The following is a 13,152-nucleotide window of genomic DNA, read 5'->3' as shown; positions in this document are numbered from 1 at the left end:
TTGTTCGAACACTGTACATACTAATCTTTTGTAACTGATCAATTTTTCAAGTAATAAAGTAAGTACACATAAAGCTTTCGGATGATTAAAATAATTAGTATTTGTTTAAAATGTTTACAATAATTAGAATTAAATAATTCTAATATTTTCAATATTTCTTCATACGCATTTATATAACGTTAAAAATTGAATTTATTTTGAATTATCGGTTCGTTGTTAACGTATAAATTACAATGATATTCAACCAATCACAGTTCAGCTTTCACACTTTATAGTTCAAATTTTTTAGTAAAAGAATAGACTACTCAACCGGTGTTTTATCAATGAAGGTTAGCCAATATCTTACCGACTGAGACGATCAGGTGGTTTCAGAACTACGTTCTTAGATGGCGCTGACAATGCGCGAAACTTGGCGGCCGGCGTCGAAGTCGATAAAGAAGAAAATGTTCGTTCAGGAGAAATTCTCAACGTCGCCTTTAGCAAACATTTTCGATAATAATTTATTTTCATAAACAAAACTCAAATAGCTTTCCTGTACATTCATTCCTTCATCATTCATCACACAGTAACAGACATGTTAACCTTTTCTAAATTCCAATTTCAATAAATCATTGTAATTTATACTTTCGAATGTTTAAACTTTAATATGGATTGAGACTCCATAGAAATAGTAATTACAGATGCAAAAGACTGGACATGTCGTCGTCTTCAAGGGGTCATGATGTAAGGGGTACAGGGGGGGGGGGGGGATCCCCCTCTTACTGAACGCCATCTTGGGCTGCGCCCAAGTAAAGTCAATTTGTAATGTTGTAATGTAATGTTAGGGGTCCCAGACACCCCCAGAGGAGATTAGGTCCACATGTTCGTTGGGCAAAAAGGGATAGTAAAAGTCCCCAAAGCACGCCACCCGGAGGAAATGGAGTGCGTAAACGCACCCCATTTTTCCCAAACGGAGAAAAACATAAATTAAATTAGCCCCCTCTGGCTCGGGGGAAGTAGAATACGGCCACGGTATCCCCTGCCAGTCGTAAGAGGCGACTAAAAGGGGATACACACGCACGCACACACACGCACACACAATTGTAAAAGTATGGCGAAGAAACAGAGGTAAATTGTAAAGCGAATTAGAACTAAGAAGGCAGAAAGAAGTTTGTAAAGTCCTTAACAAAAAGGTAAAAGTTAACGAAAAGTTTGAAAATGCGCGGGGATGGTTGGCAAGAGTGTCAACCCCAAAATGGCGCGTGGCCAAAAGAGTTCATTGGGCGAAAAGGGGCGGAAACATAGTCCCTAGGAAAAGCCACCCCCGCGGGAAGTTGGCCACAGGGAAAACTAATCATAATCAAAAAATTAAATTAGCCACCTGTGGCTCGGGGGGATTAGATTACGGCCACGGTATCCCCTGCCTGTCGTAAGAGGCGACTAAAAGGGGAATGTAAATGATCGAGTAAGACAGTAAAAGTATGGCAAAGGTGTGAAAGAGAAAATGTAACTGGCAAGGTGAAAAATGTATTGCGAGAAAAAGATTAATGTAACGTGAAAAAGGCGCGTAGCCGCACGTCAACACTAATTTTCGTTGGGCAAAAAGGGGTCGTTAGCTCCTAGATTACGTCGCCCTCAAAAGATGGAAACTTATCAAATCAAATCAAATTAAATTAAGTCCACATGCAAAAAGCACAGCCGGTATGATAATCGTGCCTGTTTTTACCAGTCCATCTTTTGCCGCACCTCAGACTGACATCTGAAAAGACCCAATTTTCTCTCCCATTGATTCTATTTTTTTTTAAATCAGTCAAAAACAGCACAAGACTGAACAATTATTATTATAATTGTTTGACAAACTGGTATTCACTTCACGCAAATAAATTATTTTAAAAAAGCAACCGAGTTATTATTTAATTTAACCAATTTCATTTCTGAATTATTTATCTAATGCCCGTAACTTCTTTTCTCAGTTATTTATTTAATTGTCTTAAATTCTTCTATCATTTTAATTATTCAATGTACTTGACTTTTATTCTCAGTTATTTATACAGGGTGTTAAAAAATACCCTGAAGACCTTTACACCGCTGGATAGATCACGAAAAATCTAAATGAAAAGTTCTGTAGCATTTTTCGTTGGAATCAGTAGTTTATCCACATTTCGTTGTTGAAAATTGAAAAATTGACCAATCAGCGCGCAGCTTGGGTGGCAAGCCTCCTCTGCTGCCGACGAGCCGCGCTGCTGAACGTCGCGTTTACGCATGCGCCGAAAGTCTAGTGTTGTATGGAGTTGTCCACTCTACAGGGGCAGCCGTAGGGAAATGTTGAGCCAGCTCCAAAAACTAGGGTACTCATCGCTACAAAGTATGGAACCATTATTTCAGCTTTCCTGAAAACAAATAAGATTGACATTTAAGCACCTCTGGCAACCTCAGAAGCACTTTGCGCAATTATAAGACTGAACCATGTGATAAATACACGTAGTATCTAACGATAAGTCTTAGTTTAATTTATAATTGTACTAATTACTGTTATATTATATTAAGTAAGTTAACGCTACAGAAGGAACTAAGTCTTGATAGACAGATTACATATCCTATTTATATAGGTAGCAATACCCAAAGTAAAACTATTATATTTTCTTACAACTTGTAAAAAATTTCTATATGTTCAAAATTGGTGCGCATGGACTCGAATGGGGTTCTAAGCGCCTATTAATCAAAGAAAGAAAGAAGAGTCTAGTGGAGACGGAATTAATTAATTATTTAAATAATTCAAACGTTGTTTGCTATTGTAAAGATAGCAATTTTATGGCTTTTTGGATATGTTCGATATCAATCTTTACTACAGGATACATACGAAAATTGTACGTGTACAATTTATCAAACTGTTGAATAAATTGAAACAACTGGGTATGATCCACTAATAGATTAAACAAACAAACAAATCTAACAAAGACAAAAAGATAATAAGTAACTGGGAATAATAAATAAAAGGGGTAGCGAATAAAATGGGAAGTATTTGGAAAGGCTATTCCAAATGGAATAAAATCAAGTTTGTCCTCCTTATGAGTTTATTCAGTAAGTTGAGAAGATAAATACAGTAAATTAAATAAACACAGAAAATAAAATAAGGGTATATACATGTTTAACTGGTACATCCGCATCCGTCGGCGGTCGCTATAGGACTGAGAGGGTTTCACTTTTTCACTTCGCTCTAACTCTAGGTCAAACGGTTGACAATGCCGATTGCGCCAGCGACCCCACCGAGTTTGGTGGTGAAGCCATCATAGTTTTTGGTAAATAAATGTGTATGTATGGATACGCATGACATAAGTAAATATACATATGTTACATTTGAATTTGTTTAGAAGCATTCAGCTACTCGCGCATATCTAATGGATATATATTATTGTTTAAATAAATCTTTTATTATACTTGACGAGATTTGGAAAATGTAGTTTTGAAGAAACAAATAAAGACGTATATTATAGCTGTTAAATAATTTTCATTTAACATTATAGATTTATTTAAACTAAAACGTATAACTAGGAATTGTATACATCACTCGATCATACAATAATAGGTCTAAAATAGCCAAGTTAGTTCTTTCGAATTAGAATGATCCATCGCTGACAATAAATCTCCACGTTCATCCGTCGATAATTGTGTTAATTTTGTATTAAAATCTGGATTTCCTTTCATTTGCTGAAGTAATCGTTCTGCAGGAAATCTAAAATTAAAATACATCAGTTATATATGTATAGTTCCACGTAATTCACGTTTTACAAAGAACGGAATAATTTTATCCATTTTAATTACCCTTGCGGAAAATATTGTAAAAGTATGGATAGCATTCGTTCGCGTTTGTTAAGTTTTGGAACGTCAGCGGTACTTTGTCTTTTCCCGAAACCGTATGCCGTGGACATGTATTCAGGTTTAAAGCCTCGAATCACTCGCGGTCTAGCATGATGTTTTACGAAATGAGAATAATTGTGATTTCTCGATGATACCACGACAATCCCAGTGGCAAAAGCCAAAACCACGATAATGCTTGCTCGCATGATTTGCTAACATCGATAAAACATGTTTTAATTAGATTTCTGTAATTATTACATTTTATATACATGAATACTAAAGTAATCATACTAAAGTACGATATATTGGATATATCGTTCTTGTGGAAAAGAAACAAATCAATGAATTTGCAAATGAATCACGCAGAAGATATATGCACACATACAGATGTAGATATACAGGGTGTTCGACAACAGGTGGGCAAAATTTTAAGGGGTGATTTTAGGGATCAAAATAAGACGAAAATCAAGAATAACGAAATAGCGTTTGCGGCTTTGTTTTCCAGGAATTAACGTTTAAAAATTCGAGTAAAAAGCGCCTGAAACCTGCAACCCGCCCAGCACCGACGACTGAACGTCAGGTCAGCAGGGGTCGGTACAGTCATAACCACGAAGAGAAAGCCGAATGTTGCCAAGAAACAGAATAGCACGAGGTAAGTTTCTACTATTCAATGATTCTTGGTTATGACTGTACCCTCCCCTGCTGACCTGACGTTCAGTCATCGGTGCTGGACAGGTTGCAGGTTTCAGGCGCTTATTACCAGAATTTTTAAACGTTGATTACTAGAAAATAAAGCCGCAAACGCTATTTCGTCATTCTTGATTTTCGTCTTATTATGATCCCCAGAATCACCCCTTAAAAAATCTCCCACCTGTTGTCGAACACCCTGTATACACCTTTTATAAGAATTACTTTAATAATTATATAAATATCATTAACTTGTTTCCCCCTTTTCTTATCTTATTATTTAAAATGATTAACAGATGTGATGAACTTCTTAGGAATGCATACACGACCGCAAAATTTTACTTCGTATTTTTTTTGTATAACAAAATTCTATTTATGTTTTATACATACCACGATTAACTGTAAATGCAACATTATAAATATAAGTTAAAATAGAAAATATTATTTACGACCTTATTATCGATGAGAAGATGTAATATAAAAAGAAAAGAGAAAAAAAGATCCTATATCTTTCAAACATTTTTGAAAATCTTATATACACTTTCAATGCACATTTTATCGTCACAATGTTATTTAAAATGTAGGTAATATTAACAGAATCCTGTGTTACGTAACTGCACGTATGAGGAAGAAGGACTCAACTAGGAGTTTATCGCAGTGTCTTTTGTACTAAATCGCCGGCATCGCCGTTGTAACCGCCGCGCCGTTACAGCCGCCGTTATAGCCGCCGTTCTCGGCGTCAACGCCGTTCTAGCCGCCGATTATTAAGTCTTTTATTTTTATTTTACAATTTAACAACCGAGTTTAATGTATTTGATGAAAAAAGAAAATCTTGAATATAGCTGCTACATTCCATAGAACATATTAAAAATCTTATATTCTTGGATTCTGAATAAAGGACATACATATACATGTGCAATGTTACGCATAATATTTAATGAAATATAGAATGTAATAAAATTTAGAAGCATATTTTAAAGGTACATGAACGCAATAATATTTATACTTTGTTCAAAAGTATCACTTTGATTTAAATTAGGGAATATAATGTATAAGGGAGGGACACCGCAATGCCGCCGTTTGCGGCGAACCGAACGCTTAGCCGCCAATGCGTATACAAATTTCCACTGCAGATATGGGCAATAAGAAATCGTATTCTCAGAACAATACTTTTACGTTTCATATAAACACGAAAATTGCACGTTTATTTGAAACTTGAATTAAGATTAGAATAAATAATATTTTATTATTAAATTCTTTAATACTACAGTTGTATTTTATTCTTGTTTTTTTATTTAACAATAACTGATACAATTATTCTATGTATTATAATACAAGTACGTATAAAATGTAAATTTACATGGGAATATATATGTACAGATTACAAAAAATGTATTTAATGTGATAAAAATTAATCATATCTGCATAAATTATATTGGAATTATTTGGTAACTTTTATTTGGAAATGATCAATAATAATCATAGGGATTTCTTTAAGAATCAGTGATCTTGGTATACCAGAATATTTAATAAATAACTCTAAAATATGCAAAGTGTTGGTTCCTTCAGATTCCCCATCGCTTCCTGATTTTGCACTGTAAGTAAATATATTGATATTAATGTATATTCCGATAAAAATAAAATTAAAAATAAAAATATTGAAAAATGTTTATATACCTATCTGCGACAGTACAAGAAAGAACGTATATACAAAGATATTTAATATAGCGCGTCATCGCTGTGAAAGTACACTGACGCAATATGGTTTGTATTCCAATTACAAATACCACAGCATCAAGAGAATCTTGAGCTTTCTTGCTTAGCAAGCTTCCTGCAATAATGATGTTAATATTAATGTATAAATCAATATTAATGATATTATGCACTTTTATTCTATTACCTGTATTTTTGCAATAATGCAACTTTGGTAATTGTGATGCGGTAAGTAGGAACATAATAAGTGCAATATTTTGTACATTAGGGCATTTAATATATACATTATTATGGAGATTACTTATGCCAGCCCAATCTAATCTAACACTAAGCTCCCGTAACAAATCATTTTTCTCCGTCTCATTTTGATCGTTATTGTCTTGTTTATGAATTTCAAATAAAACAGCTCTGTAATTCATTAAAAGGTAAAAAGATGTACATGCTATTACAAGTAAAGATTGTCTTTTACTAAATATTATTTAAGCGTACGTGTTTAATGTTTGAAGCGCTGCTTCCATGTGTTTAGCTTCAAATTTGCAAGCAGTATTTAATTCATATGCTATTTTTTTCTTAATCAGTTGATAATGTCCAATTTTTAATACCAATTCAAGAAGTTGAGGGCAAAATTTGTTACTGTAAGTACTAACAGAATTGTGAAACTTTGATGCATTACCTAGAAGATATATGTATTAAAGAAAATTAATTTTATCCATTTATTACACACACCATAAAACAACAATACCTTTATGGGTATTTGTGGAACTTAATACTGTTTCAAAATGGTCCAGTGTAGACGTCCATGTTTTATTGTGTATGTTCTTTTCTACATAATGAACCATATTATTCAATTCAGTAACGATGTAACACGAAATAAGTTTATTGAGTCCTGTTAATCCTGGTGTGCCTATTGCTTCCAACGTTCTTGAAAATATTTTATAATTTAATACTTCTGCTTGTGTTTTAAGATCATACCAGGCAAGAGAATGCTCAATATATACGGTTGTTCTACAAATATAATACAGTATAAATTATTCAATTATACTAATAATAACAACAGTAAAACAATAAATAATATCAATCTTTTACCTGGGATCAGTTATACGAATTAATTCACGGGCAAGCCTACCAATAAAGGTTAAGGAATTATTATCTAATGCAGAAGTATGTTTTTCTTCTTGAAAATATCTCCATGATCTTTGCGAAGTCCAAGAAGAATCTGTACATTCTTCTTCGACTGCATTATTTATAATGTATGTTATCTACAGATAAAGAAGTAGGTTATTGTATAAATTACTTCACTGTCAATTGCAAATCACATAATGAATATTTATGAATTTTCTTACTTCTTCGTGCCATATTTTTAAGCTGTTAATATTTATATAATCTTGAATGTATTGAAATGATTTGCGGTAACCATCTATAATTGTAGCTAAACTTTGAAGTTTTTGTAACAATGACATCTAGAATGACACATACACACACATATCATTAACGTAACAATAATTCTTAATAAAATATATATTAAACTTACTTTAGATTTTGGTTCAAATACGAGAACATTATCTAAAGCAAGAGTAACTTTTTTTACAAGTTCCTGACGTATGCCATCTTCTAATAAACGATGAGAATCAACTCTCAATACTCCTAATGGAACACTTCTCAAAGATAACACCCCTTTTGTAAACACTGATACAGCATATGTCAATTTAGCCATCTATAACGAGATATTATATTTAAATCCGTACTTAAATTATTAACACATGTTCTTAAAACAGAACAGAAACTAACACATACTTGTAATCTATCATCTAATTGGGCATAGTCTTTCAATTTATCTTTTGGTAGTTTAGTAGGAATTTCTTTAAAAGCATTAGTTTCAAGATGTACTATTTGAGCAAGCAAACCAAACACAGTTTCAGGTATTATTTGTAAGACACGTCTCGCATACTTTTCTAGTTCTCTACTATAGTATTGAGAGACCGATGATAAATCTGCACTGCGTGCTTGATTTACTCTTAATAAAGGGGTTTCTAAAGCCGAAGCCATCTGAAAAATGAAATCAATGTAAGTATAAATGTATACATATACTAATTGTAAGTATCAAATAAAGGATTAAAAATTAAAAGCTTACTTTTAAAAATAAAGCTTTTAATTTGATTACAGTAGGCGGACTTTCTTTTATACTAGCTTGCATTGTATCAATAAATGATTCCACTATGTTCCATGCATAGCAGCAATCTGTCACTATATTTAAACTTATCATTGTATCTTCTGTTATACTTCCTGTGCGTAACATATTATGTAGTATTTCACGCGTATCGGCCAAGTATTGCGATACGTGTAAGTTATTTTCTAGCTGATGAAATTCTGTAATTATTATAACAATAAAATAAATTATTATCATTATTATTATTATCATTATCATTATTATTATTATTACTATTAATATATATAACATGCATAAAATAACAAAATAATTAATTACCTTGTACTTCTTCTAATGCCTGTAACAACTGTACTATTTTTCTTCCATCCTCTTGTTGCAACGAATCAATGTGTTTGCTTATTTCCATAAACCAAACATACAGATTTTGATTTCTTTCGATACCGTCAAGCGATTTGTTACCACCAAATATTTGGGCAAGATCTGTTATACGTTCAACGCATATTCCTTTATCTCTAAGCCACTTAGTTTCTTTACCTAGTAATAACTAACAATTCGGAAAGGAGTTTAATAAAAATATTTTTTTCACGCGAAATTATACAAAGTAAGAAATATTACTAATCATACATCTTTGTACAACTGTTTAACATCTTGTTCGATCTGAGCAGTACTTAGCAATAACTGAAGACAATCAGATTTGTTATATTTGCTTTCAGTCATCACCAAATGCCTGAGAATACGGGAACGTTTTGAATCTTCTAACGACATGGTTGAAGTTGATGTGTGCAAAAGTATCCAGTGTAAAGTTACATTGCATTCTCTTACTAATTTCACCAATGATCCAATCGCACTTTCATCTAATGTAACAGATAACTGTACCTCTTCTGTTTCGGACATTAATTTCTAAAATAAAATAAAACAAATAATATACATATATGTAAAAGCATTTTGTAATCTAAAATATTTACGTATGAAATTACCTTCATTTTTTGACCATATCTTTGTGCAACTGCTTTTACATTTGATGATTCAAGAGTGTTATTAAGAGCTGTTTTCGCTGCTTTATACGGCGACCACCAATCGCACAAATTTATTACCATTCCCATATAAATACTAATTACCCAATTATCAGGAAAAAATCTGTCTACTATTTCTCTCATCATGGCTGTATGTGTATGTAACATAATTGGTTTAAACGATAAAATTATAACTAACATCGATGCTTGATTGAACAAAGCAGTACTGCGATGTTCTGGATGCGGGAAGGCAAGACTTTGATTATATATTTCGTCAGCACGTAAACGTCCAATGATATGTTCTATCAAGGAATCATTTAATAAGACTCTCCTATGAAAATTAAGTTTTCATTACGAACGTGGAACGTTCTATTATAGAATTAAAGAATTTTTAAGGAAATTACTTAAAATATTCTTCAGGATAATTTGTAGGACGCTTATTAGAGATTTTGGAAAATCCTGTTGAACGTAATAACATACATATATCGTCTACTCTTGTAGAAGATGAATGTTGAGCATTGTAACGATAATAAGACACAAGTAGTCTTTCCCTTATACACCCTTCAAAATGATAATCTACCAAGAGCAACATAACTCCATACAAGTACACCGATTCACACTGTTAACATAAATTCTGTTAATAAAACATAGAAATAAATAATCTTAGAATATTATAATCTAAAATTACAACGCGCAACAGAGAATACCATTAATTGTCGTCCTTCCTCATTCAGCATAATGGTATCTATAGATTGATGAATATATATTCCATCCCCTAATTCATCTACATAAAGGTTTAGGTCTGTAACATATTTATGTATACTTTCAAAAGTTAAATAAAATCTTGAAATTATGTCAGAAAAATTATTTCGAAGCTCTTCATCTGTTTCTTGAAGAACCTACAAATGATCATTTATAGTTAGAGACGTACAGATTATTATTTACCCGTATTATTTTACATCTACGTACTGGATCATTTTCTATCTTTTCTTCGTAAGTACCGGTTGATTTAAAATATGCAAAATCAATTATAATTGACCCATACTTTTGTACCATTTGCTTTGAATCTAAACTGTAAAATATATAAAGCTTTACATACATATATTTCAAAGTTACGACATCAAATAAGTATTCAATTCTTAGCAACTGAAAACATTGCAAGTCTTATAATAACCATATATATTTTGCAAACAAAATAACCTAAATATTGGTGGGACATAATCCTTCAGTCTCATCAGTTCTGCTATAATAGCATTCCCACGAGACACCAAACGTAATAAATTTTGTCCACATATATTATTAGCTGCTAGAAAATCGCCCATTTTTTTCAAGTTATTTATTTAAACAAAAACAGCTTATAATTCATCAACATTCTCCATACAGAGACTATAGATAGTAGAAGACTGGACTGTCATGATTTAGGGGATCCCAGTCACCTCCAGATGATAATCGTGCCTGTTTTACAAGTCGCTCTAGTCCAGAGGTTAGCAGTCTACAAGGCTAAATTTTCGAAAACCTCTATGCTCCAAATTTGCTTAAATTTTAGAAATAGATTCTTTTTTGATAAAAATGATGATTGCGAGAAGGATTTTTGGCGACTCGAAAAAAAATTTGTTATCACATGAATGTCACTCTCTATTTTACCGACATAGTATCTGCATCTATATTGTCTTTTGGCGGCCGGAATATTCATTTGCCCTATCCTAACCTAATTCACTGAAGTTAAAGCTTGGATTAGGTTTGTATAAAAGTTTTATTGATATGCAGAACATACATAGTATTCTTGACACATCGATACCATTACTGTGTCGATACCTTTTAAGAAACAATTGAAAATAGCAGATTTCACAGCATCAGAACCGCCTTCTAATCTGCCTCAAGTAAGTAAGTATACTCCTATCGTTATAATTGCGTCGGTAAAGTAGGGAAGGACACCCAAATGATAAAAAATTTTTTCTCGAGTCGCCAAAAATCCTTCTTGGAATCGTCATTTTTATTAAAAACAAACCTATTCCCAAAATTTCAGCCAATTTAGAGCATGCAGGTTTTCGGAAGTACAGCCGTCTTTAGTAGTCTCTCGTCGATGCTTTCAGTAGGTAACTATTGCGCAGTAGGTAATAGATTTCCTACTTTTACGCGCTGGATTGTTTATTTTACATTGAATTGTAGCTACGTTCACACAATACTGTACTTATAGATACAGGCAAGAAGAAGCTCAACAGGTCCATGAAGACGGACGTGTATACATGAAGACGGACGTGTATACATGAATACAAGATATTTATCGCCAAAACACTCGGTATGATTGTACCAATAAAAAGGTATTATTTATATTTCACTGGTAAGGAATTTCGTATTACATTATTAAGAGACATATACACATTTAGTATTTACATTTTTTCTTTAGGGATGGTAAAATTGAAGAGTGGGCAATTGTTGAATTACAAGGTGATTTGATATTTCATTCTCCAGGCGTTACAAATCAACATATTGGAGATTTACATCTATCTAAATCTGGTACACCTATACTTATAATTGGTATGCATGTGTTACATGGAAAAGAAATGCCATTTCCAAAACCATACGCAGTTTTAGTGAGAAAAAACAGTGAAAAAGATAACGTTGAACACACGTCTGAATTAAAAACTGAATACATTGTAAAAGCTATTGTAAAGAAAAGATTAATTTTTAATACAAGGCCAAAAGCTATCATAAAGCCTGTTCCGAAACGTACTTAAATTTATACGTGTTATTATGTTTCGCACAGAAATTCTATTTCACTAATACCTTCAATCGAACTTGAAATATTTTTATCCAAATAATTTCGTGTAATGTATAGTGTTAACAAATAAATAAATAAATCTATATGGTTTCGCGTAGAAAATTTTTTATTAGTATTGTCCCATCGTTTTATCTTAATAGTAAAAAATTATTAACCTAAATTAGTATGTAAACATTTCACAACTAATCCTTCATTTCTCCTTCTTCGTCCTCTTCTTCAACACCTCTGATATACATTACATTATTACACCTGATTAAAACTTCGCCAAGATTACCAGTACAATTTCCATCTATGTGTTCTTCGGTATTAGCTAATTGTAAATTCATATATCCATCAACAGATACGAGATAACCTTTATATTCATGGCCCCACTTTAGTTTCACCATAACAGGTTTGCCGGTTAAACCATTTAAAAATGGTTTAGGATTTATTGGCATTGTCGCAGCCATTGTGCTAAGTTTAACTGCAAATAAATTTTTAATGTAACATTTAGTGAAAAATCTTAAATGCTAAATCAAGATTAATTTGATGCCACGAGAGTCCATAACTGCGAAAAGACCAGTTTTCGTTCTTTCCTGCGCATTGTCGCTCTGATTGGCGATACTTCCAGCGAAAGTGGAAAGCGATTGGCGGATCGCTTTCTCCCACCATCGCTGCATTCCCCCATCATCTTCCAACCTGCGCGCTTAGTTATGGACTCTCGTGACATCAAGTTAGATTAACACTTTCCATGCATTGAAAAACATTGAGATACGAGAAATTATATTTCGTATGTAATATAATTAGAAAAACACTTATCTAGAATAATATCTAAAATTCGTACTTTACCTATTTTTGAAAAGAAAATACGAAAAGGAAAACACCGAACTTTCGCTCCTACCAAACAACGCTACCGTTCTGAAGTAGTCTGCAATTGAATTGCAAATGGTCGCTACAATAGTACAATAACCTAA

At 32.7% G+C, this 13,152-nt stretch overlaps 4 protein-coding genes across 5 annotated transcripts; 1 reads left to right on the top strand and 3 right to left on the bottom strand.

Annotated features, from left to right (window-relative positions):
• Positions 1-3,051: 3,051 nt before the first annotated feature.
• Positions 3,052-4,300, bottom strand: LOC117605894 (allatotropin). Its single transcript, XM_034327687.2, has 2 exons — positions 3,802-4,300; positions 3,052-3,712 (listed from the first exon to the last, which is right to left on the bottom strand). Exons 1-2 carry the CDS (start codon positions 4,041-4,043, stop codon positions 3,568-3,570), a joined length of 387 nt encoding a protein of 128 aa, XP_034183578.1. The 5' UTR covers positions 4,044-4,300; the 3' UTR covers positions 3,052-3,567.
• Positions 4,301-5,884: 1,584 nt separating this feature from the next.
• Positions 5,885-10,890, bottom strand: Strump (WASH complex subunit strump). The gene is made up of 17 exons (XM_034327850.2): positions 10,618-10,890; positions 10,387-10,489; positions 10,125-10,316; positions 9,822-10,036; positions 9,382-9,748; positions 9,029-9,304; positions 8,723-8,948; positions 8,369-8,604; positions 8,032-8,283; positions 7,769-7,951; positions 7,581-7,697; positions 7,324-7,496; positions 6,980-7,242; positions 6,727-6,910; positions 6,425-6,645; positions 6,202-6,355; positions 5,885-6,119 (listed from the first exon to the last, which is right to left on the bottom strand). Exons 1-17 carry the CDS (start codon positions 10,737-10,739, stop codon positions 5,966-5,968), a joined length of 3,438 nt encoding a protein of 1,145 aa, XP_034183741.1. The 5' UTR covers positions 10,740-10,890; the 3' UTR covers positions 5,885-5,965.
• A 769-nt stretch (positions 10,891-11,659) lies between these two features.
• On the top strand, positions 11,660-12,155 carry LOC117605964 (chromosome transmission fidelity protein 8 homolog). Of its 2 annotated transcripts, none has more exons than XM_034327863.2 (2): positions 11,660-11,738; positions 11,825-12,155. In XM_034327863.2, exons 1-2 carry the CDS (start codon positions 11,719-11,721, stop codon positions 12,153-12,155), a joined length of 351 nt encoding a protein of 116 aa, XP_034183754.2. In that variant the 5' UTR covers positions 11,660-11,718. The 2 variants fall into 2 exon arrangements, 1 of the variants encoding a protein (XP_034183754.2); XR_004581843.2 differs by having other exon boundaries at positions 11,661-11,758; positions 11,825-11,965.
• Positions 12,156-12,381: 226 nt separating this feature from the next.
• SmF (small ribonucleoprotein particle protein SmF) lies at positions 12,382-12,648 on the bottom strand. Its single transcript, XM_034327864.2, has one exon. It carries the CDS (start codon positions 12,646-12,648, stop codon positions 12,382-12,384), a length of 267 nt encoding a protein of 88 aa, XP_034183755.1.
• Between the last annotated feature and the right edge of the window lie 504 nt (positions 12,649-13,152).

Source organism: Osmia lignaria, chromosome 2, assembly GCF_051020975.1.
Source record: "Osmia lignaria lignaria isolate PbOS001 chromosome 2, iyOsmLign1, whole genome shotgun sequence".
Classification (NCBI taxonomy): domain Eukaryota; kingdom Metazoa; phylum Arthropoda; class Insecta; order Hymenoptera; family Megachilidae; genus Osmia; species Osmia lignaria.
The sequence above is the reverse complement of the archived record's forward strand: the minus strand, read 5'-3'. Positions and strand labels throughout refer to the sequence as shown.